The sequence below is a fragment of the Gadus macrocephalus genome, chromosome 2 (assembly GCF_031168955.1).
Source record: "Gadus macrocephalus chromosome 2, ASM3116895v1".
Lineage (NCBI taxonomy): Eukaryota > Metazoa > Chordata > Actinopteri > Gadiformes > Gadidae > Gadus > Gadus macrocephalus.
In genome coordinates this window covers 3004935-3028382 of record NC_082383.1, presented here as the reverse complement: position 1 = coordinate 3028382, position 23448 = coordinate 3004935, and the positions used below count along the sequence as shown (strand labels likewise).

General features: G+C 49.7%; 2 protein-coding genes and 1 long non-coding RNA gene across 3 annotated transcripts in view; 2 read left to right on the top strand and 1 right to left on the bottom strand.

The window, feature by feature from the left end:
- LOC132475194 (uncharacterized) overlaps nt 1-17674 on the bottom strand; it is a 110007-nt gene extending 92333 nt beyond the window's left edge. Inside the window, exon 1 of the long non-coding RNA XR_009529830.1 lies at nt 17541-17674. This is a non-coding gene — a long non-coding RNA (uncharacterized LOC132475194). The remainder of the gene's footprint in view (nt 1-17540) is intronic.
- LOC132475063 (uncharacterized) lies at nt 2198-12627 on the top strand. Its single transcript, XM_060076049.1, has 9 exons — nt 2198-2967; nt 3427-3476; nt 3896-4442; nt 4540-4593; nt 5086-5164; nt 5673-5817; nt 10016-10111; nt 11360-11553; nt 11869-12627. The coding sequence occupies exons 1-9, from the start codon at nt 2864-2866 to the stop codon at nt 12016-12018; spliced, it is 1419 nt and encodes a 472-aa protein (XP_059932032.1). The 5' UTR covers nt 2198-2863; the 3' UTR covers nt 12019-12627.
- On the top strand, nt 14262-21452 carry LOC132475184 (transmembrane protein 100). The gene is made up of 2 exons (XM_060076194.1): nt 14262-16014; nt 16181-21452. Exon 2 carries the CDS (start codon nt 16254-16256, stop codon nt 16659-16661), a length of 408 nt encoding a protein of 135 aa, XP_059932177.1. The 5' UTR covers nt 14262-16014; nt 16181-16253; the 3' UTR covers nt 16662-21452.
- Nucleotides 21453-23448: the final 1996 nt, after the last annotated feature.

Genomic DNA, 23448 nt, shown 5'->3' with positions numbered 1-23448 from the left:
ATAAAAACGGGTAACGCAAAGCAACAGCCGAGTTACTAATTTGATAATGTTTATTATTAAATTATTTAAGGTTTTAAATTATGTCAAAAAATATAGAACTAGGACACGACCATCACACTGCGCACCAAACAATAACCAGCGCAGATCTGCGTGCGCTACTGGGGAGCGAAACCGCTGAGCAGCATTGGGGACCGGAAGAACTGTGTCTGGACCGGAAGTGCTGCGCACTCAGCACCAGGTGACGTGGGTGAATCACACTTTTCACTGTGTATCTGTGAAACTCGACATTATGTAACAGTGTGTAGGCTTATAGTATGTACAGTTATGAGACCCATGGTGGAGACACGCACATGCAACATAGACACATATTTATATATATATTTTTTCTTCTTCATAAAATACATCATCAAAGTGAGTATTTTTGCAGGATTTAGCCCAAATGTATACAGTTTCTGGGTTCCTGAACACCAATAGGACTATACCAATTACTATAGCCTATAGTTCCTACCAATTACTACTTTGACTTATGTTCTGCTTTAAATAGGCCTAAAAGATTATTCAGACAATACTTCTTTCTCAATACTTGTACTACGCATCGCTTCTCATTTTCCACATCATGCAGTGGTCCTATTTGGCCAAGAGATGTCGCTAACGTCACGGAGTCTTTTCACTAATCAACCCGCATTAGTAGGCCTACTACAGTTCATGGTTCGTTCCGCAGTGATGAGAAAGCTCTGCTTGCTGGTGGATTTTTTTTCTTATTCACACACACACACACACACACACACACACACACACACACACACACACACACACACACACACACACACACACACAACGTGTAGTAGCCTAATAGATGGAAAAAGCTTGGGTTTTCTAGGATTTTTCTTGTGTTTTATCACAACTCATGAAATTGCTGCGTGTGCGTGCGTGTGTTTGTATCACCCCATGCCTGCTTGTTTGTTCCACAGCAATGTCAGACGTTTAGTTCACAGTCTGTCACACCGCCACCCTGTTGCAGATCCACCGCGGTTGTGACAGGCGAGCGGTCTAACGAGGTGATTCACTGCCCTCTGACGAGGCAGACAAGCTGTTCCAGCTGTTGCAGCTGCTAATTGGTTCAGGAAGCGGTTATCTGCCACACGTCCTAGATCAATGGGATGAGAAATCGGTTGGCAAGAGATGTGAGGGGGAGCGGCCAGAGCGAAAACACGAGGCCGTTTTTCGGGAGTATTTTGATCAAAAGCTTTATAGACACACACCCATGCTATGTGTCTCTCTCATCTTGTTATCTGTCACCTCAACATAATTCCATCTAGTTCTATTCAAATATTCATGGCATGGGTTTTTGGACAAAGACATGAATATGAACGATAGCCATGCTATTATAACTGCGCATAAGGTGTAAACACAAGGGTATTTTGTGCTGGTTACTGTATTATTCCTATCATTCCTTGACTGCATTATTATACACAGCTCTAATTAGAAAAATAATAGTAGTCCTGGAGATGAGACCATCTCGAAAGAACTGTTCTGTTTTTGTCATGCACTTACTTTATTATTCATAAAGTGTATATGACATTCATTAAAGTGTGAATGTATTAAGAATCAACAGGGACCATTATCTTGGCCCGATATCCATATTTGTACAATGGAATATTAGTGGGTAATAGCCAGGGACATTGCCATTCACCGACCAATAACGAATTATGAAAAAAGACACACACACACACACACACACACACACACACACACACACACACACACACACACACACACACACACACACACACACACACACACACACACCTCACACACACACACACACACACACACTGCCACACACTCACACACAAAGATGTTTGTGGGAAATTAAATAAGAGGACATTCAGGGCGCTTTACAGAGACTGAATTCAACCCAGCTATTATTTGCAAATTAAAGAACAACAGAGATAGCCTACAATTACACCCACGTATGGGAAGATCACGGCTATTTTGTCTCTGCATCCATGTTTATATCTTGTAAAGATAAAGTTATCTCTTTAGAGACGAAAAATATGTCTGTTCTAAATGTCATGATAACACTTTTGATAATGGTAGGCTACATTAATCAACCATTAAATTAAAAAGTAGGCCTACACATAATAACGGTTAGAAAGATGTTTAAAAAGGTAGATTCATGTCATCATTTAATAGGGCTAACTCACTAACCCTATTGCAAATTCGAGGCTATTGTATAATGCTTGATACTGTAACAACTGATATAAATGAAAATATAATTATTTTAACATTATTCTCAGTTTTCTGTGAGTGAGCCACATAGTAGGCCTACTGCACAAAACAATCTGGGAGGATAAAGATAGATTCACATCTTAGACTTCATGCTGAGGAAAAGAACCAGTTCCTTTCCTTCTGTCTTTTTAGATGGGAACACGGTGTAATAATAGGTATTATTAAGATTTAATGAGTGATATATGAAGTGAAAACCATGAGCGATGGGGTGAAATCGCGTCGGTGTTCCCGTTGCCATGGCAGCCAATCTCGCGAGAGAGCTCCTCCTCGAAACAACAATCATTATAATGCCAATAAACTCCCGTAAAAGTGCCGATTGCGCTATTCTCGTGTTTGTTTCTTTTTTTTTGTTGATGCTGGTTTATTAGTGAGTTATGTGACCGTACATGTGGTTTTGCATCACTTTGAGAAAGTCACCGGTAGCAGAACAAACTTCCGCCTCCACTGAGCGGGTCGACTCAAACCTTCTCGTCTAAACAGGGTCTACTTGAGTAAGATGTCCACATTAATAAGATGTGACCTAGCGCCGTGATACTATTGTAACATGTAAGAGAGCCCTCCCCTCGGTGAAATGTCCCTGCTCAGCCGGTTGGAGGAAGCGGTCAAGTGGTGTAAAGACGAGCAAGCCAAGTTACATGTCAACATTCAACTCCAACATGAGATTATAAAGTCATTGTGAGTATAGTTTTGCATCCATAGCAAACGGTGGATTGTGTTTTGAAAGCCTGATGCGTCTGTTAAGTTATACAATTCAACTGTAACGGTAACGTTTGGAGATGATTCATTAAACCACATGGCTGTGTGGACGTAACGACTAGCCTAGAGTGGATGTGATGTTAGCAACCATGCAAGCAGTCTAATGCAAGCACCGGTTTGCATTCAGTATCAACATTAGGACAAGCAGACACATGGCAGATGTAATTTGCTTATATCAAATCGGCCACATTACAAAGAGTGTCACTGTGTGTGTTTTGACAAAAACAGGAACATTCAACATCGAATTGAATATAATTTATGACCGTTTCTCTTTTTGTGTCTCTGACCTTTGTAGTACTAGTGACCTGCATGCTGGTGTGCGTTTACTGATTTGTGTGTGTGACCTGTGACCTACTTGTATGTTTGAATTGATCCCAGAACGCTGCAGACTCGGGCTGCCCCCCTCGACCTGGATGACGCTCATAAGGGTAAAGACATGATCTGGTATATTTCACAGCATGGTCTTGTGTGTCTTGTAGGGAGAGGCATGTGGCTAAGAAGGTAGAGCGGGTTGGCTGGTAACAGGGTTGCTAGTTCGATCCCCGGCTCCTCTTAGTTGAGTGTCGAGGTGTCCCTGAGCGACACACCTCACCCTGACTGCTCCTGACGAGCTGGCTGTCGCCCTGCGTGGCTGACTCCGCCGTCGGTGTGTGAATGTGCGCATGAATGGTTGAATATGAGGCAGTATTGTAAAGCGTGGCTTTGAGTGGTCAGTGGTTAGAAAAGCGCGGTATGAATGCAGTCTGTTTTACCATTTACCTTTTGTGTGGGCGTGTCAAAAACCCAGAGCTTTGTACCTAAAGGTTTAAAGTACGTTGTTTCCTCATCTCACCCCGGCCTGGTTCAGAGGAAGATGTGGCGCCGCAGGAGATCGAGGAGATCGAGCTAGTGGAGCGAGCGCTGAGGGAAGCTCTCCGGATCCGCAGCGGCAGCGCGCCGTCGTCGTCCAGGGGGCCCCGCTGTAGTCGTGGACCCCCCGGACCGACCACCAAAGAGCCCGGCGACCCCGCTGCCGTCAAACCCAGTGCAGCCAATCAACCCTCTGGAGCGAGGAGAGGCAGAGCGGCGGCCGACACGTCCTCCAAGTCCGGCAGCCGGGCCCCGAGAGAAGCCCGGAGACCCGGGACCTCGGCGTCTCTGTCGGGGGCCAGAAGTAAAAACGTGAACCCCCCAGCGGCGTACAAGGGGGCGGTCGCCGGCGGCTCGGTCGGTGCGGGCCCTGCGGTCCGACACGAGAGACACACACGGGGGGGCGGTAACCCTGGTGACCGGGGCCGGGCCCCAGCTGCCGTCTCTGGCCGGGAGAGCGAGGGGCCCCTGGGGAGGGCCGGGCCCCCAGTGGAGGCGGAGCGTGCCTTGACTGGCGCGACTGGCAGCACACCTGCGCAGAATAGGTAAGGAGGTCGGACATCAACCGTCCTCTGAACACAGCGAGCCACAGTCAAAATGTCTGCTTGAAATATTAGTTTTTCCCCCTCCTCACCTTTGCAGGATACCTACTGATCTAAGGGAGAAATGGAAGTCTCTGAGACTGAAGCAAAACAGGTGACCAGAATCTATCTATCTGTCTATCTGTCTATCTGTCTATCTGTCTGTCTATCTATCTATCTATCTATCTATCTATCTATCTATCTATCTATCTATCTATCTATCTATCTATCTATCTATCTGTCTGTCTGTCTGTCTGTCTGTCTGTCTGTCTGTCTGTCTATCCATCCATCCATCCATCCATCCATCCATCCATCCATCCATCCATCCATCCATCCATCCATCCATCCATCCATCCATCCATCCATCCATCCATCCATCCATCCATCCATCCATCCATCCATCCATCCATCCATCCATCCATCCATCCATCCATCCATCCATCCATCCATCCATTTATTGGTCAATGTAATTGATGGATTAACATTTGTATGTAAATGTGATTAAATATCTATCAATATTTAGAGGAAGATGAACATGTACCATGTTTTTCATAAGCATTGGCAGCCTGCCGGTTGTGTCTAACGTTCCTCCCTGTCCCGTGGTCAGGTTGTGGGACAGAGCGGCGGTGCTGCAGAGCCAGAGTGTGCCGGAGAGAAGTGCCTTCATGGAGAAAATGAGGGCTTGCGTATCTTTCATTCAGGGTTAGCCTAACCCTTAAACAGGACCGAGGTGTGCTCGAGTTAAGATGTTCTACTAAAAGTTGATCTGTACAAATTGCACCTCCAATCAACTAGATAATGGTCCGTCGGCCAGTGTATTCTTGGCTACATCTGAGCATGTGTCTCAGGAGGTAGAGCGGGTCGGCTGGTAACCAGAAGGTCGCTAGCTCGATCCCCGGCTCCTCCTCCTGTCGAGGTGTACCTGAGCGAGACGCCTCCCCCTGACTGCTCCTGACCAGCCGGCTGTCGCCCTGCGTGGCCGCGACCGCCGACGGTGTGTGAACGTGTGCATGAACGGGTGAATGTGAGGCAGTATTGAAAAGTGGTTTGAGTGGCCACTGGTTAGAAATGCCCTCAATAAATGAAGTCTATGTAACGTTTAGCGTAAAGAACTAGTGTTTCCACCTGGTATTTGACGGCCCTCCCAGCCCGTCCTGGGTAACGCCGTCTGGTTCCCTTGACCCGTTCCTCCAGTTCCCCAGGACCTGGCCTCAAGGCAGTCCGGATCAGACCCGGGCTCTGGTGGGTGGCCTCGTCCGCCAAGGCAAGGACCTGAGCCACCGTTACAAGGTCCAGAAGCTGCTGGCCAAGTACGGCTCCTCATCAGGCAGCCAACCAGGTACATACCTCAACAGAAACCCTACCGTACTACCAGGACCAAATTAGGCCCGACCGATATTGATTTTGGAGGGCCGATGCCGATGCCGATTATTTTCAGAGAAAATTTCTGGTTACGATTTAAATCGGCCGATTATTAAAGAAAATGGAAAAGCATGTAAAACTTATTTTTGGAACCCTTAAATATATATAATATAACACTTGTGACGAATATGTGAATTGCATGCAGAACCTTTGTGTGTTTTCGAATAAATTTACTGTCAAAAATTCTTAAAAAAATTAGTGCAGGAACATAATTCTAACATAGCAGTTTTTTACTTGCATATTGGAACAAATAAAGAAATCAAATAACTGCAAAATAATTAGATGTTTGAGGCCGGGGCAAGCAGCATATTAACATTTTGTGCAACAATCTTTTGACATAAAGTGCAGGAAGAAGAACTTTTTTGTAACTGTAGACAACATATTTGAAAGCCATATTTAATAATAACATAAAATAACTGTATAGGAACGAGGTAATGTGTGTTGTGTGGGGCAAACAGCATATGGATATTTTCCAAATAAAATTCTATTCTCCTGCCCCTGCCAGTCGTAGAGTCCTTAATGTTGCCACTTCAGCAGGGGCAGTTTGTAGTGCATTCTCTCCCTTGAGGGAGCTGCGCTTCTCCTCATAAATGTTGCCAATAGTACTGAGCACCCTCTCACTTGGCACAGAGGAAGGTGGACGGCAAATGTATCTCCTGGCCAAATGCATTTCTAGTAAAAAAATAAATCGCCATTAATCTGCGACTTTTTGGCAGATGTTGATTATTTTCAAAAAGGTCAGCAGCATCATTACCGTATTAGTTAGGCCTTTGTATTCCTTTCGGAACATAGGCCATTGATGAATCGTTTCCACCCCCGTCTGTCTTGTGCCATCCTCTCCATCTGTTTCCACGTCAGTCCCTTCTTTTTCACATCTAGCTCTGTGCTCCTTCTCCAGGTGTTTTTGGGCCTCCCTCTGCTCCGTTTGCCTTGTGGGTTCCATGTTAGTGCCTGTTTGGTTATTGCTGTTTTGCCTTTTCTTAGTGTGTGACCTATCCAGCTCCACTTTCTCCTTATCAGCTGTATCTCTATTGGCTCTTGATTGGTGCATTCCCACAGGTTGGTGTTACTGATACGGTTTGGCCAGAAGATCCTGAGGATGCGTCTAATGACGCGTTTCCACTGCAGGGTGCGGTACGGTTCGGTTCGACTCAGTCCGGTAGTGAGGGGGCGGTATAGCCCAGCTCAGTTCCGAGGACGCGTTTCCACTGCCGACAGTACTCTTTATGGTAGGCCGGATGTCGATCGCCGCGGCAGCTACGTGAACATCGTAAACAACGTCTTCCTCCCCAAGAATGCAGAGGAACGTCTCCACCTCCTTGTTCGCCCAAGCAAGCGTTTTACACGACATGTTCATTGTATTTGACGTTGGAGTTGAAGATTTTGAGTTTAGCATTGAGTGAGATTTTTTAAATATTTTTTCAACATATTTAATATGTTGAATCTTGTTCTTGCTTTCCCTATTCTTTACTTCACATCTTCCTCTGTCCCACCGTCCACAGCTATCACACTTCCCAGATATGTCAATTTGATGACCTCTTCCGGTGTTTGGTCCCCGATGTTTATAGGACTCATGCTTTTGTTGTTTATCCGCATTATTTTGGTTTTTGCTCACTTTATTTTAAGCCCCAGTCCTGCTGCTGTTGTTTCTAGCAGTTGGGATTTTTCTCGCATCTGCTGGTGGCTATGTGAGAGTAGTGCAATGCCATCTGCAAAGTCGAGGTCCTCTAGCTGTTCTGTCAGACTCCATTGGATGCCAGTATTTTTTATTATGGGTAGTTTGCTTCATGGTCCAGTCAATGCACAAGATGGAAAGGAAAGGGGAAAGCAGGCAGCCCTGTTTCACCCCGGTGAGCACTGTGAATGTTTCTTGTGCCTGTCCCTGGTGGAGCACTTGGCATTGCATGTCCTGGTATGTGTTCTTGATGATGTTTATGTATTTGGGGGGGATTCCGTAGTGTGCCATTCAATTCCATAGCCGCTTTCGGTCTACACTGTCAAATGCTTTTTCAAAGTCAATGAAACTTTATGCACAGTTTCTTGGTGGTCATGTATAGGTCCTTGAGATTGTTTTTTCCAGCTGCTTCCTGTGCTTCTTGTGCCAAGGCCTCGATGTAATTCTGTTTATTCACATTTAGCGCTTTTCTTCACCTCCTTGTTTGCTTACTCGTAGTCTTTCAGGGCTGCTGTCTTTCTTGCTCAGGTTTTGCATTTGTTTAGTGTGTCCATTTTTGCCCTCCTCTCTTCTATGTTTCCTTCCATATGTTTTTCAGGCTGTTCCAGTACTCTTCCACTGATTGTTGGAGATCTTGCAGGGCTTGAAACCTGTTCTGTAGGGTGGTTTGATAAAGTTCAGTTGTTCCGATGTCCTGGACGAGCTGTAGGTTGAATTTTGTTCTGCTGTCAGAGGAGTTGTTGCAGCGCTTTAGCTTAAGTTGGAGTTTTGCAGCCAGTCTGCCCCCCTCTTCACTCGTACATCCAGGTGTACGAGTGAAGAGGGGGGCAGACACCGGGACAGACCATTACTTACTGGCTGCAAAACTTTTGAGTGCCTAAACTTCCTGTTTATACATATGTGGTCGATTTGGTTTTCGGTAGTGTGGTCTTTGTGGATGGTGGCTTTGTGGATGGGTGGCTTTGTGGATGGGTGGCTTTGTGGATGGGTTTATGGGGGAAAACAGTCCCTCCTATAACCAGATTGTTGTCAGCACATACATCTGCAAATCTCTCCCCATTTTCGTTCATGGTGCCAAGTCCATGCTTTCCCATAGCCAGTTCGTATCCATTGTTGTTATTTCCCACCTTGGCATTCATGTCGCCCATGAGTAAGAGAAGGTATTTTTCTTTTCTGTTCTGGAGTAGATGTTGTAGCTGGTTGTAGAAATTGTCCTTTAGTTCCTCATCAGTAATGTTGGTGGGTGCATAGCACTGTATGATTTGAAGGTTGATTCTTTTATGGGTGGTTTGGGATCTTGCAGTGATGATTCTTGAATTTATGGGCTCCTAGCTGATGAGGGCCCTCTGTGCTTCTTTGGAGGGCATAAATGCCACTTCCTCCGTGTGTGGTGCTTTTTCATCTGCGTGTCCAGAGTAGAGTATGGACTCAAAGCTGACCAATTTGACTTCTCCTGTCTGGAGCCATTTGGTATCGCAGAGGCCGAGGATAGAAACCCTGTATCTCCTCATCTCATCTGCGATGACTGTCGTCTTCCCTGCTGTGAACATGGTCCTGATGTTCCAGGTTGCGATGTTGGAAGGTTGCCTAGGGGATAGAAGATTCCGACGAACCCTCTCTGTATGGTTTTCAGTATGCGTCTTCATTGTCTCTTTAGCTTGCATGCCCGAAGAGTCTTCATCTCCTAGGTTGTGGGGTTTCTTTTTCTTCATCAATGTTTCTGTAATCAGTTGAATCCACTTCACGGGTGATTGGCCCATGAGTTTTATCATTGCCCTATTGGCCAGCTTGACCTGCTTCCACCTCTCACGACGGGGACGTTAGGGTTGGGTTTTGAGTATTACCAGGACCTAATGCACACAAGACAATGTAAAGGGGATGACAGGGTTTTCCTTAAAGGTGTCATTACCACACTCAATAAGTAGACTAATGTACTACTTATTGTAAAATAAATAAAAAAGTACCGGAATTACTTTCTCCTCTGCGTTTTAGCCATTTATCTGGAGAAAGTATTGTGGAACACACAATATGTAATGCAACACTTGGGAAGGAAAAGCCATAAAAGAAAGAAATGCAATTTACTTCCAATCGATAACCTTCATTAAATCTGGATGAGCCTGTCCTATCCAACACGAATACAAATACTTTGATTCTCGTAACTCGGAGTCACAGAGGACTGAAGTGGCAGGTGTGTGAAAAGTATAATTTACTATAAATATCCAAGAAAATGGGACCATCTTGGTGATAATTGCCACGTTGAAGGGGTGTAAACACCTGTTTACCCCCCTTTACACCCTCTCTTTACACCCCCCTTCTCCATTTATCGAGAGATGGAGATGTTGTTGAAATATTGTGTTGCTATATGGTCAATACTCCTTTATTACCATTGTATCTCATAAACCAGGATGCAGAAGATGGAAGACTGCCATTTCTCTTGCAGACAGCGCAGAGCTCCAGTGTGCACCTCATGTTACTCTTGAACGCCTGGAGAGTGAGGCAGAAAGCCTGAGGAAACAAGCAGTCCAAGTGAAACAAGGTGAGAACCTTCATTCACACGAGTGAAACCACAGAGCTGCACTCAGACCGAGGATATCTTTTTGGTAAAAACATTACTTGAAGTTGGTTCTGTTTGTGTGTCTTATTACGTCTCAGCTTTTCCATGCCTCTGAAATACAAAGGACATATTGCTGATATTCTCATGTGGTTCAAACACTTCTAGACTCCAGCTGTGTTTGAACAGGCAGGAATGTGTTTCATGATTACATTTTGACATCCCCCGGTGGTTTAAATGTAGGCTGTAATGTTAGTCTTTTCAGCAAAAAGGAAGTATGTGTGAGATGTGTTTCCAGAATTATCCCTGGATAGTCACACACAAGTAAACATCATTTTAATATAATTTCTTTCCACTTCGTTTTGGAGGTTAACTTTATATCAGAATGTTCTATTATTCAGAGAAAGCCTTCTGTGTTGCGTGCTATTAGTAGTAGTGCTTATATTTAAGTACCTTTTTTTCTTTTCTTTTATTCAACAATGACTTGTGGTTGAATGGCAAACTATTTGTAGCGATGTCTGGGTAAGCCTATAGAAGCAATGAGCTTGACTCCAGAAATGACGTGTCTCTTGAGTTAGGTTGACCTTCTGCTCGTCCAAAGGGAACAATACAAACAAAGGCAGGAAATCGAAATAATAGTCTAAAAACAGTGTTTCTCCATGGGCTTCTAGCTCTTTAATGTGACTACTTCTGACGTCATGACTCTACGGGAGCCTTATGGGTCCATGCTAATTTTCAAAATTAATAATAATCATGTAGACTACAAAACGATGAGTGAAAATATGCAAATCAGACATTTTCTAAATATGGCTTTTACAGATTTTTTTTTAACAATTCTTGGTTTACGAGCGACGGGGCTGTGCGTCTGAACCACTCTCGGCTCCGTTCCTCTTCGGCGGTAAACTGTCGGCGTGAGGAGGGGGGGGGGGGGGGGGGGGCGGTTAGGGCGTGAGGAGGGGGGGGAGGGGAAAGAGGGGGCGCTAACGAGCTAATGCGCGCTCCGCGCCCCCGACGTACGGAAACTGAAAGCAGACCCGGTGGCAGGTCCCTAGTTTCCTTACCGCCTCTCCCGTGACGTCGGGGGGGGGGGGGGGGGTACGGGGGTACGGGGGGCCGGCTCACCAGACGCAGCCCCCGTCTATTTACAGCGGGGTCAGCGGGAGGAGGCGGAGAGAAGAGGGTCTAGGCTACAGTTGCTCACGCGCTAAAGATAGCCTCTTTTTCCGCCGGCAGAGTGGGAGACGTGGGACGGACGGAGGCCCGAGGGGGGTTGCCTCTGCCCGGGCGGGCGGGGGGGTCGGGGGGGGCCCCTCCTCCTCCTCCTCCTGCCCCCCGTCCTCACCGTCGCCACGGAGACGGAGCTGGTGGAGCTGGAGACGCTGAGGCTGCGGGTGCTGCTGCTGCAGCAGGAGGTGCACCTGCAGCAGGTGAGGGCGGGGGCCTGCGTCAGGGTCACGCGCCGACGTTGTTTGGGTTTTTAACTGAATAAAAACATGTTGCGATTATGTTAGTACACAGGAAAATAGAATGTGTAACATAAGTCTAGTCGTACACATTTGAATGCCGAAATCGTACATATTCTACCTTTTAAGTCGTTCTTAGTCCTATGAAAATAAGAAAATAACATCCTAATGTGTGAGCCATCAGGCTAACCTATTACATGCTAACCTACGACATCGTCCCAACATGGTGAGCTCCATCTTTGCCCCCGGTTGATGTGTCGTCGTCCCCCCCGGCTCCAGGCCCTGTCGGACAGCCTCTCCCCCCTGCTGTGCTCCCTGCTGGGGGGCCCGGGGCCGGCGGACCCCAGCGTGCTCCGGGACCTGTACTCCCTCCTGGCCGAGGGAGGGGAGAGGTTCCCCGCACTGGTTCTGGATGCTGAGCCCGACTGACTGGACAGAGGCGGTTCTGACTGGACCCAGACGGTTCTAACTGGACCCAGGAGTTTCTGACTGGAACCAGGGTGTTCTAATGCGCTCCAGGGGGCTGATCACAGGGATAGTTATTCGATTGCCTACTTTTACTTTTTTTTTTTTGTACTTCTCAGGCGTTCATTTACTGTGATGCTGTGTGAGATCACTCACGTGAGGTCATTGTACACTTAAAAATAACATAATGTGACCAAAAATGTGTTGTTAATTACATTTTTTTGATCTCGTGACGGCAAGCCGCGTCCATCAGGATGCCGGTAACTTGTATTCTCTCGTGTCCCTTGCTGACTTCGTGCAATACAGTCCTCACCAGCAGGGGGCAGTCATCCTGCACAATACGGCTCATAAACCGCCCCAACTAATGGCAGTGAAACATCTGAACTTGTGAAGCTCTCATTATCCATCGGCGTGTGTCAGTTTTGTACATGGAGCCAGATGGAGGCTCGCGTTTTGTAGTCGTAAAGTGTAACCGTTCATGTAACGATCCGAGTTAATCAATTCTGAAAGCCATTTTTCGTGTGCTGTTGAATAGCAAATGAATAAAACCAGCTGTTAGGAGAGACACATTCACGGACTTGTGTATACAACCCAATTATTAAAATCGAAATCATAATTTCGCAATGCAAAATGTATTTTCAGCAGAGGCGTTCATCTGCTTTCAATTCTATTTTTGTGGGCTATGGATTTTTTGTTGTCTTGTGAACATGTTATAATCCTTCACATGGGAGAGAGTGGATTCATCTTGGCAGTTTCATTGTGGAGTGTATTGTGTGAGAGTAGGCTATATAGGGTTGGAGGATGGATGATGGAGCAGGTCTTTCAGGAGGCTGGACGGGCCACATGCCCGCATATGCCGCTTGGAGGGCCCGTAGCAGAGCAGACTGAACAACAGGTGGCCCTCGGTTCATCACACAGCACGTTGTGGGTGTGTGCACACGGCTGCCACACACACACACACACACACACACACACACACACACACACACACACACACACACACACACACACACACACACACACACACACACGTACACACACGCGCTCATCGGAGTAGTGAGTCACTCGGAGCTGCGGGTCTTGATCCCTCGCCTCGAAGGGATGTCATATGGAAACGACATTTATTCGTCGAAACCCAAGCCCGGGTTATTTTCACCCGTTTTCCGCTTGTTATCCCCCCCCCCCTCATCGGGGGAGGTTAGGAGTACAAACCGCTATTCCTGGCTTGCCGGGGAGCGTCATTTGAATACGGTGCCTGTATGTTTGCCAGCTCTTTCACCATGCCATCATGCGTTCTGGGCACGTTGTAAACGTGCGTTGAGCTGCTGGCACCGGGTTTGATCCACACGGTCTGGACGCACGCGGGGAGGAATCTGCGCACGGAGGGCGAGCGAGCGTCCGCGAGATCAAATCCACACATCACACATTGATCCCATGGGGGGAAATCCGCCCACGCAGCTCAGCCTCCACATGACCTGGCTTCGTTATGGTGGTCTGCCGCCTGGCCCCATGGTTGTCCCTGGGCGCGCTGAGCCGCCACACCCACCTGCGGCTCGCTCTTCGGCCGTGCCACATTTCATTCTCCCTCCCGCTTCACTGATTCATGCATTCAATGCGTTTACTCTTCAAACTGATTTGTGCTCGTGCTTTCCCGTGGAGGCTCTTTGCTTTTCAGTATTCTGTGCTTCTCTCTCTCCTGACCCACGCAGACACGGTGACAGCTAGGCAGCGGTGATTTGTCTTTGCTTTCCGCGCGAATTCAAGGCTCTCGCAGCCTCTCCTAGGAGTTTTCTTTCTCAAACTTGTTGTCTTTCAAGCACACACACACACACACACACACACACACAGAGACGCACGAGAAAACGCACGCAAACATAAACAAACATTTATTTTCCCGTTCTCTTCCCCAATCCCCGGTTCTGTTGGCCGCAGGTGGCCGCCACGGATCAATTTGTATTCATAGTTTAAATTCCTTCTTCGTCTTCCATTCATCCCAGTGAGGCAGGAGAGACGACGGTCACAGAGCAGTGATGGAAATGCAGCAATAAATTGTTAAACGTTCAACATGGATTTCATACGGCTGTCATCCGTGTTCGTTATTAATGGTCATTACCTTTTGTACTTAGAGCTGATGACGGTAGCTTATAAAATACAGCGCCCCCCCCCCCCCCTTACACACACACACACACACACACACACACACACACACACACACACACACACACACACACACCCTCAAACTGCAAAAACCTGTTTCAAAGGACCTCAAATCAATTACCCATTTCTGTGCTATATATAGACCATGATAACAATTCGGCACCAATCAATGTGTTGTTCCCTTAAAGCCCCCTTCTTCTCCACACACACGCACACATAATTTGTGACTATTTCAATAATGCAGCACTCGTGCAAATCGATGTGTCCTACCTTAATGCCCCGTCCCTCCACACACACACACACACACACACACACACACACACACACACACACACACACACATACTCAAGGTGGCTGTTTCAATAATAGCTGCAGTGTAGGATGTTAGTGTGTGTCTCTCGAGCGAACAAGGTAATTCATCTCCAGATCAGAATAGCTTTTCCTCCACTCACCAGTTCACACAGACAGAATTGAAGCGTCTATCGCCCTTACACAAGGTTACTGTGTCCCTGTGTTCGCTCTCAGTCATGGTGAGGTGATGGTCAATTCTCATAGTAAGCCGATAAGTGGATGAACATGCTTTAATATTTAATATCGAGCTCCTGGAAAGATTCTGAGGTTCCTCTGAATCCAAAGGAAAGCGCTTGTCTTGTCTGACTGTTGCCTGTGAAGTTATGTTATTATCACAGGGCTCAGACCATTTTAATACCCAATTAAAACCTGCATGGCGATGATCAAACCCAGAGCCTCGCCCTCGCGTGGTTTCGAAGAAACTCTTCCCGGTATTGGCAAAAGCACTGGCTTTCACCCTGGCTCCTAGAAGTAAAGAAACAGCCCCAGCCCTGCATGGGATTGCCCCCGGGGTAACACTAACCACCCAGATGCATCCCGGCGGCCTGGCGGGGCTGATTGGACGGGGTATGAGTCAAGGAGAGGAGAGCCAAAGCAGGACCGATTGATTAGATTTTCATGGAGGCAAAAAGGGCTTCCAAGACCCATGACGGATGGAATTAGTGCCTGTCTGCCTACGTTCATTAAAGGAAGGAAAACACTGTGTGTGTGTGTGTGTGTGTGTGTGTGTACCTTGTCTTTTTTTCTGGTAGTATTCTAATTTCAGATGTCTCCCTGGGTGACGACACATTCATGAGAAGATGTGGTGTGTTTGTGTGTGTGTGTGCGTGTGTGTGTTAGTGTGTGTGGTGTGTGGGCACTGACATTGAGGATCTGGGTTGTTGTGCGTGCGAGCGTGGGAGGGCCGGTGCGGTTTTGAGAGAGAGTGCCATTACTTTGTGTGTGAGTGTGTGTGACACATCGGCGTCTCTCCTGCATTAGCAGGCAGGTGGCATCCGGGGTTCTGATGTAAGGGAATCCCTTCTTTTTCCCCCCCCGACCTTCCGTATAAACGTGTCGATCATTATTCATATCGGGAACACCGAGCAAGAAGCCTGTGTTCCTCCCGGTTGTTTTCCCTCTTTTGCGGGAGGGAAGAAGAAAGGACAACTAACGGAGGGGGGATGAAAGGGAGGCAGAGACGGCAGTATTCTGTGCCGCGCCCCCTTCCCGACTCCTCTACTCCCCGGGCCCCTCCGCTGCACTCCTTGACGTCAACACGGAGGCAGCCAATCGGTGGCCTGGCTCTACTCCCCTCTGTCTCTCCCCGGCTCCTCCCCCTTCCCTCGGCCAGTTATAAAGCCCCCGGAGGTACCTTGAGCGGAGTGTACAATGTGCTGCCAGAGATCCAGCAGGCACCGCACACAGAGAGAGAGACCGAGACCAGAGAGGGAGGGAGAGAGACGCCAAAGCGTGAGTGGATTTCTGCGCTGACTGTTAACAAACAAAAAAAAAAAACGTCATCTGCTACGATCCGGCCATTTCGCCGGCCGTCTCCCCCCCCCTGCTGCTCTCACACCGGCCCCCTTCTCCTCCTTCTCCTCCTCTCCTCCTCTCTCTCCCTGTTCTGTCTCTCCAGGCGAGCGGAGACGACGGAGGGAATCCGGGACGCCAGCAGTGGCCAGGCGCCCCGTTCGCCCCGCGTCCCCAGGATGGGCTGTGGTCCGGGCCGCCCTGCCTGCCAGGCCCCGTCCCAGGCCGCCGCCGCCGCCGGCTCGGCGCCGGGTCCGGAGGGGTCGTACCTGGAGCCCGGCGCCTCCAGGGTGCCGGACGTGCTCTCGTCCCTGGAGCGTCTGTCCCAGGCCACGGGGGGCATGGAGAAGTCCTGGTACCGGTGCATCTTCCCCTTCGGCATCATCTCGCTGGTGATCGGCGTGGCGGGCACGGGGGTGACCTACACCTACAACGACCTGCCGCAGACCAAGGTGGTGTCGCTGGTGCTGCTGGGGGCCGGGCTGCTGCTGGTGCTGCTGGCCGCCACCTGCTGGACGGTCCACAAGCGCAAGAAGAGGAAAAAGAAGGAGGGCGGCTCCTTCACCTCTGAGCAGTGCCCCCTCTGAGGGCGCCGACCTGGGGCCGGACCGCAGAGAGCTGGGGGCTCTGGGGCCCGGGGGCCAGCGGCCGGTGGGGCCAGAGAGAGAGAGAGGCCGAGACCGCCCCGGAGTCCGGAGGACACGCCAGAACTCTCTTTCCCCCGACCTTCAGACCCCTAAAACATTAGACGCGACAAGGGACCCGTTGGAGGATCCTGTGGGAGATCTTTTGAGGGATCTGTTGGGAGAGCTTTTGGGGATCCTTTAGTCGATCTGTTGGGGGAACCTTTGAGGGAACTTTTGGGGGAACTTTGGGAGATCTTTTGGGGATCCTTTTGGGGATCTGTTGGGGGATCCTTTGGGACCTGTTGGGGGATCTGTTTGGGGATCCTTTGGTGGACCTGTTGGGGGAACCTTTAGGGGATCCTTTGGGACCTGTTGGGGGATCCTTTGGGGGACCTGTTGGGGGATCTGTTGGGGGATCCTTTGGGACCTGTTGGGGGATCTGTTTGGGGATCCTTTGGGGGATCCTTTGGTGGATCTGTTGGGGGATCCTTTGGGGGACCTGTTGGGGGATGCTTTGGGACCTGTTGGGGGATCTGTTGGGGGATCCTTTGGGACCTGTTGGGGGATCTGTTGGGGGATCCTTTGGGGGACCTGTTGGGGGAACCTTTAGTGGATCCTTTGGGACCTGTTGGGGGATCCTTTGGGGGACCTGTTGGGGGATCTGTTGATTTGGAGCTCGAGGCATTTGCCCAGAAGCAGGAATCACCCGGACGGCTCGCGCTTACTCTCTTTATCGTCGCATAGCAGGTGTCCAGTGACAAACAACTCCTGAGGACAAACACACACACACACACACACGTAGCACACACGCACACCTAACACACACACACACACACATACCTAACACATGCACAAACACGTAGCACACACACACACACACGCACCAAACACACACACACACACACACACACACACACACACGTGACAAATGCATGGAGGAAAGACCATTTCTCAAACACAAACACACACACACACACAGAAGGGGGGAACGCTATGCAGAGCTGCTGTCCGCGTCGGTGCCCGCGTCACCAAGCGCGTCAGTCGCGCCATTCCTCGGGCCCGGGACAGGTGACGGTCCGAGGGGCCCGGGAGTGGGCCAGAGCCCGCCACCCGACACCACAACCGAAAGCAGAGCGCGGCGCCGTCCGCCGCCCACGTCACCCGCCCGCCCTGGGACACCGCAGCAATGTGCGGGAGAGCTTTTTTTACGCTACACTGCAGCGGAACCCGAGTCCGGACCGAGGGTCTGAGTGACAGCTGCGTGGGACCGGGAGCCGGGACCCGCCCGAGGAGGAGGTGGATGTATGTGTGTGTGTGTGTGTGTGTGCGTGTTTGTGTGTGTGTGTGTGTGTGTGCGTGCGTGCATGCGTGAGTGCATGTGTGCAAAATGCGTGTGTGCGTGCACGCGTGCATATCGTTGCATGCATGCGTGTGTGTGTGTGTGTGTGTGCGTGCGTGCGTGTGTGTGCGTGTGTGAATATGTGCGTGCATGTGGGTGTGTACGTGCCAGTCGGGGCAACAGCCCAGGAGAAGCAGTGAGGAACGTAAGGACCGGCCGGACGGCCGTGTTTTGGTGTGGAGCCCAGAGGAAACTCCCCTCACACAAACCAACAAAGTTCTCCTGGCGTCTCTGTTCAGAGCGCCCGGCCAATCAACCGGAGACAGAACACAGCCTCTTTGTTGCCAGGAGCGCACATGCGAGAGGGACAAGGGGAACGAGAGAGAGAGAGAGAGAGAGGGAGGGAGGGAGGGCACTCCCTGTGCTGGCTGTTTTGACCGACCGATTGCCCTCCTAACTATGTATGTGCATTCAGGCCGGCCACTTTGAGGGCGCTGGGAGCTCACCTCGGGCCGCCAGGCCAGGATTACTGAAGGACACAGTCTAAGGGGACATGCCTCTGAGGCCCAAGGCACCATTGACCCTCCCTCCCTCCCTCCCCCTCCCTCCCTCTCCCTCCCCCCCTCTCCTTCTCTCTCCAAACCAGTGCCTTGAGCAAGCACACATGGAAAAAGGCTCTATCGCTTGTTCCCCACTTGTTTCCATCTGTACCCGTAAGGCTTGACCTCCGATATCCCTCCCCCATGCTCTCTCTCTCTCTCTCTCTCTCTCTCTCTCTCTCTCTCTCTCTCTCTCTCCCTCCCTCTATACGTATCTCTCAAAATGTACAGCTTCTGCTGCTCACTCCATCCTCAACAACTTCACACACCCACACACACCCATACGCACACACTCACACACACTCAGCATAACGTGCCCTAATGGAAGTGTTGTGGTGTAAATATTCATGAATGACTCGTGCTCTGTGCGGTCCCCGTGTTCCTACGCTACGGTGTGCTTGGTTCGGCGCAGGGGGTCGGTGTGTTTGTCGCTCTGTCTGTGCGCGGAGCCTTCGCTAAACGGTAGCATCTGAGTCACATCGTGCCCGGTGCCTCCTCACGCTGTCTCGCTCGGGGTGTGATGGACAACACGTTAAGAGCAGGGAATCTAAATCAGAGCAGACCCATGTCAGGGGTCGCCCTCACGCCTGAGACCTGCTCTCCTCGAAAGCTTTTAGTGTGAGTGCGTGGTATGGGCCCTGGCCCCCCTGTAACAACACGATCCGCAGCTGCCTGCAATACGATGTCTATGCATACACTGAGGGGGCAGTGGTCACCTCGCGCCCCCCGGCAGACGCACAGTGGGCCTGCTGGCAACTAGAGGACGCGGCCACTGCCTCTCAGGCTCCAAGGTGGTGGAGCCCCGCTGTAGCCTGGCCTAATGGTACGCTGTTGTGTTTGCTCACATGCACCATTATGTCCCTGAGTCAAACCCTGTCGTGGTTTTGCTGCAACAAGTGGTCGGGCGAGAGAGAGAGAGAGAGAGAGAGAGAGAGAGAGAGAGAGAGAGAGAGAGAGAGAGAGAGAGAGAGAGAACGCGCTCGTAAACAGGAGAGCAGTGCCAGGTGTTGATCGTCGGGGAGGGGTGCGGCGGGTGGGTGATTGCTGCGCCCGTCGCGCCACACAATTATTCACGGGGGGGGGGGGGGGGGGGGGGGGGCGAAATACGCCGCACCGGAAGGAGCGATGAAAATGTCCAATCTAAGGCCGCAGAGTGATCTCTCACTGCTGGGATCCAAGATCCACAAGGCGAGCCCCGTGTCCTCCGCTGTGGTCTAATCATGATGAGGCTAAGCTTTGTCCATGTGTGTGTAAACCGTGCTGCTGTAGCTCGCTCCCCCCCGCAATCAATAAAGATCTCCCCATCTGGGTTTCATTTGAGGTGACTATCACAGGGAGTGCAGTCGATGCTCAGAGCGTTGTGTCGTGAGCTCGGTATCTGCCGTGGAGGAAGGGCCGTGGCGGAAGGGCCCGGCTGGGCGGTGTGGCGATCAGACGCCCGTCTGAGTGCCTCACTGTGGGTCTTAGTCATGCCTCGGTTTTCTCTCCCCCACCGCCTCAGGCTGCCGACACAGCGTGGCTCTGTAGCCTGTCGCTCGCCGTCGGATTAGAGCCCGTTATGTACACGACGCTAGACAAGGTGCCTTGACGTGAGCCAGTGCCTGGGTTTACCCCCTGAAGGCTAATCCCGAGCCCCCACCCCCACTTAGATTCCTGCAGCGTCTCCCAGCCTCTAATCCGTCAGGATTTCTCCTTCCTGTCTGAACGGGCCGGCCTCCGGTCCCAGATGTCGAGATGCCGACGGGAGCAGACGGGAGATAGATTGAGGAAGAGTGACAGAGATAGAGTGAAGAGGAGGAGGGGAGCTCAGGTGGGGGATGAAAAGGATATGGGTGGGGGATGAAAAGGATATGGGTGGGGGGGGGTGGGGAGGGGGGGCAGGAGGGTAATCTCATTGACAGGAGCCGAGCACAATATGCTAGCAACGTGTGTGGAATCCACACACATGCGAACACACACACACACACACTCGCGCACACACACACACACACACACACACACACACACACACACACACACACACACACACATACACACACACACAAAAGGGATACAATGGAACCGTTTTATTTTGGCCTGTGTAGTGACACACATGTCCCCCACAGTGCGTTTGTGCCTGCGTGCGTACGTGCTTGTGCATGTGTGCGTGTATGTGTGTGTCTGTGTGTGTGCATGTGTGCGTGTATGTGTGTGCGTGTATGTGTGTGTGTGTGTGTACGTGTGTGTGTGTGTGTGTGTGTGTGTGTGTATATGTGTGTGTGTGTGTGTGTGTGTGTAGATGTGTGCGTGTATGTGTGTGTGTGTGTACGTGTGTGTGTGTGCGTGTGTGTGTGTGTGTGTGTGTGTGTGTGTGTGTGTGTGTGTGTGTGTAGATGTGTGTGTGTATGTGTGTGTATACAGCTGTGCGGACGCCACGGAGACCAGGCTCTTACGTAAGCTCAGAATGGGTTCCTGTAAAACCCTCGGGAGCGTCACGGGTCAGGTGACCGCACTTTGTTTATGCAGATGTGAGGTCTCCCCTTCTGCGCCCCGCCCCGGAGGAACGACCTATGGGAAAATCTACCTCTGTTCTTGTGCGATGATGGGTGTCTGTCTGCGTGCGTCACGCGGGCCACGCGCCAGCCTCCTTTGACTCACTGATGCTTTTATCGGTCACCGCTTTGCTGCGTGACTCAGAATGTGTTGTTTTGTTTGTTTGTCCGCCTTGTACTATGTTTTCGGTGATGTACATAGAGTATTTTATATTTTTACTGTGTGTTTATACTCATATCTGAATGTATTTTAATTGTCGTATTAAACAGATGTCACACCGCTGTCTCGGGTTTTTCGGCTTCTTCTGAGTTCAGAGTTCACCTAGCCTCTGCCCCCCCCCCCCCCCTCACCACTACCACCACCACCACACCCCTACCTCATGATTAATACTATTGCCCAACCCCCCCCCCCCCCCCACACACACACACACACACACACACACACCTACAGGAACCACTTTTAAATGAAAAACAATACTTTACGTTGTGTTTTCCCCTTGGTCTCCAAGGTTCTATCCAACACTGGCACCATTGTTCCCCGAGTTGTCGTCGTGCTGGGAGAAGGATAGTGTTCTCCCGGCGTGGCTCAGAGTCTCGCTGAGGGGGCTCTGCACTCAGAGGTGCAGACGGATTGACCGCGGGGCGCGGACACACAGAGAGAGAGAGCTGGAGGACAGGATCCATCTGGGGAACAGCGGTTCCGTCGCGCCACCGCGGAACAAAGCCTCGGCTCCGGTCGGGAATGAGACCCACGTGGAGAGTTAGTCATTCTCAAGGCTGTAGAACCCGGGCTGTCGGTGACGGCGGCATGGGATTCGTTCAAATATCCGCAGACAATAAAGCTGTGGTCCTCGTTTGGTTCGTGAGCAGCTAAACCAACACACACCCGTTGCATACGGATAATAAAATACTCTGTCTTAGAGGCCACTGTCTGTTGTTGTCTTCACACACTGATGCCTATTCCCCCAGATGGTGTTAAGTCTAATTAACCCTCCATATTTAATCAAGCTCATGTATTTATCAATCTGTTTGCAATGGAGAGACCTTGCAGTCCGCCAGGCCTGACTTGCAAATCCAAAGTAAAGCTACGTTGTAATTACACCACGTTACTATCGTATAACACGTCAAAGACTTCGTTATTGCCTCCTCATCATGTATATTTAACGACTTCCTTGATTCAAGCACGAGGATAGGGGCTGGCTGCACAGCACGTGGTATTAATGAAGGCACAAACAGGAAGACATGGATTTTGCAGAGGAAGGAACAATATCTCTATGTTTTCTCTATCTTTAAGTGGGGATTTGCCAACGTCTCTCAACGTGATGGGTAATTGGTCTCCTGGGACGAAGGCCTGTGGATAAATAGTGTAGGCCTACGTTAAATAACGCTTGCTTCCTCTGGTATGGCGACAGTTATCTCCAGATGCACCGAACAGCACTATTTTACAGAGCTGTCTTTTACACGAAAACCACAAGGTGGAGTTTCGTAATTTCATAATCGTTTTTTTTCATAATATAATTTCATAATCGTTTTTTTCATAATATAATTTCATAATAGTTTCATCGTCAATTTGGATTACATCTGCGTCACTTTTTTTTTGAATGAAATATTTGTATGGGCTTTTAGTGCTTTATTGACGGGGCAGTGGAGAGAGACGGGGGAGTGGGTGACGAATAGAGGGAGTGACATGCACCACACGGAGCCAGGTGGGGACCGAAACCGGGCCGCTTCAAGGCGTAGGCTGCCGCCGACCTGAAGCGCTCATTAGCGGGCTGAGCGACCGTGACGCCATCAGACAGTCTCGATCAAAGCCACGACGAGAAACTGAGAACAATCACAGACCAAAATGAGTATCGGAGCGCCTAACTGCAGCATCTCTCACTGCTAATCCCAGAAACCACTGCAGTGGGTCGCTGTGGGAATATCAAAATAAAGGTTCGATTTAATTTGAGTTTTTTTACTTGAGTAGCCTAGTAGTAAGCCTAGTGGTGCATAATCACGTATGGTATTACTGACTGCTACTTACAGGCTTTATCAGTAGCAATTTAACTTAAAATAAATGTTTAGTATAGTTAGGCCTACAACTTAAATTAATCAGTTTTAAACATTAAACATTTATTTGTATTTACTGTTGAAGCCACACACTGCTTACACCACAGCTATGGCAGTGTGAGACGTGTTTATCCTTTGTCGTAAAAGTGCATTGCTCAGCGTAAATAACATGATCAAGGATAATTGATGGGGACCTATGGCTGTCTACCGCTGATTGGATGTGTAAT

What these genes read in the sequence shown, in the direction of transcription:
- LOC132475063 (XM_060076049.1), top strand. Translation starts at nt 2,864, where the DNA reads ATGTCCCTGCTCAGCCGGTTGGAGGAAGCGGTCAAGTGGTGTAAAGAC. An exon ending in CTGAGACTGAAGCAAAACAG is followed by an intron (nt 4,594 to 5,085) that starts GTGACCAGAATC and finishes TCCCGTGGTCAG; the next exon opens with GTTGTGGGACAGAGCGGCGG. An exon ending in AGGAGGTGCACCTGCAGCAG is followed by an intron (nt 11,554 to 11,868) that starts GTGAGGGCGGGG and finishes CCCCGGCTCCAG; the next exon opens with GCCCTGTCGGACAGCCTCTC.
- LOC132475184 (XM_060076194.1), top strand. Translation starts at nt 16,254, where the DNA reads ATGGGCTGTGGTCCGGGCCGCCCTGCCTGCCAGGCCCCGTCCCAGGCC.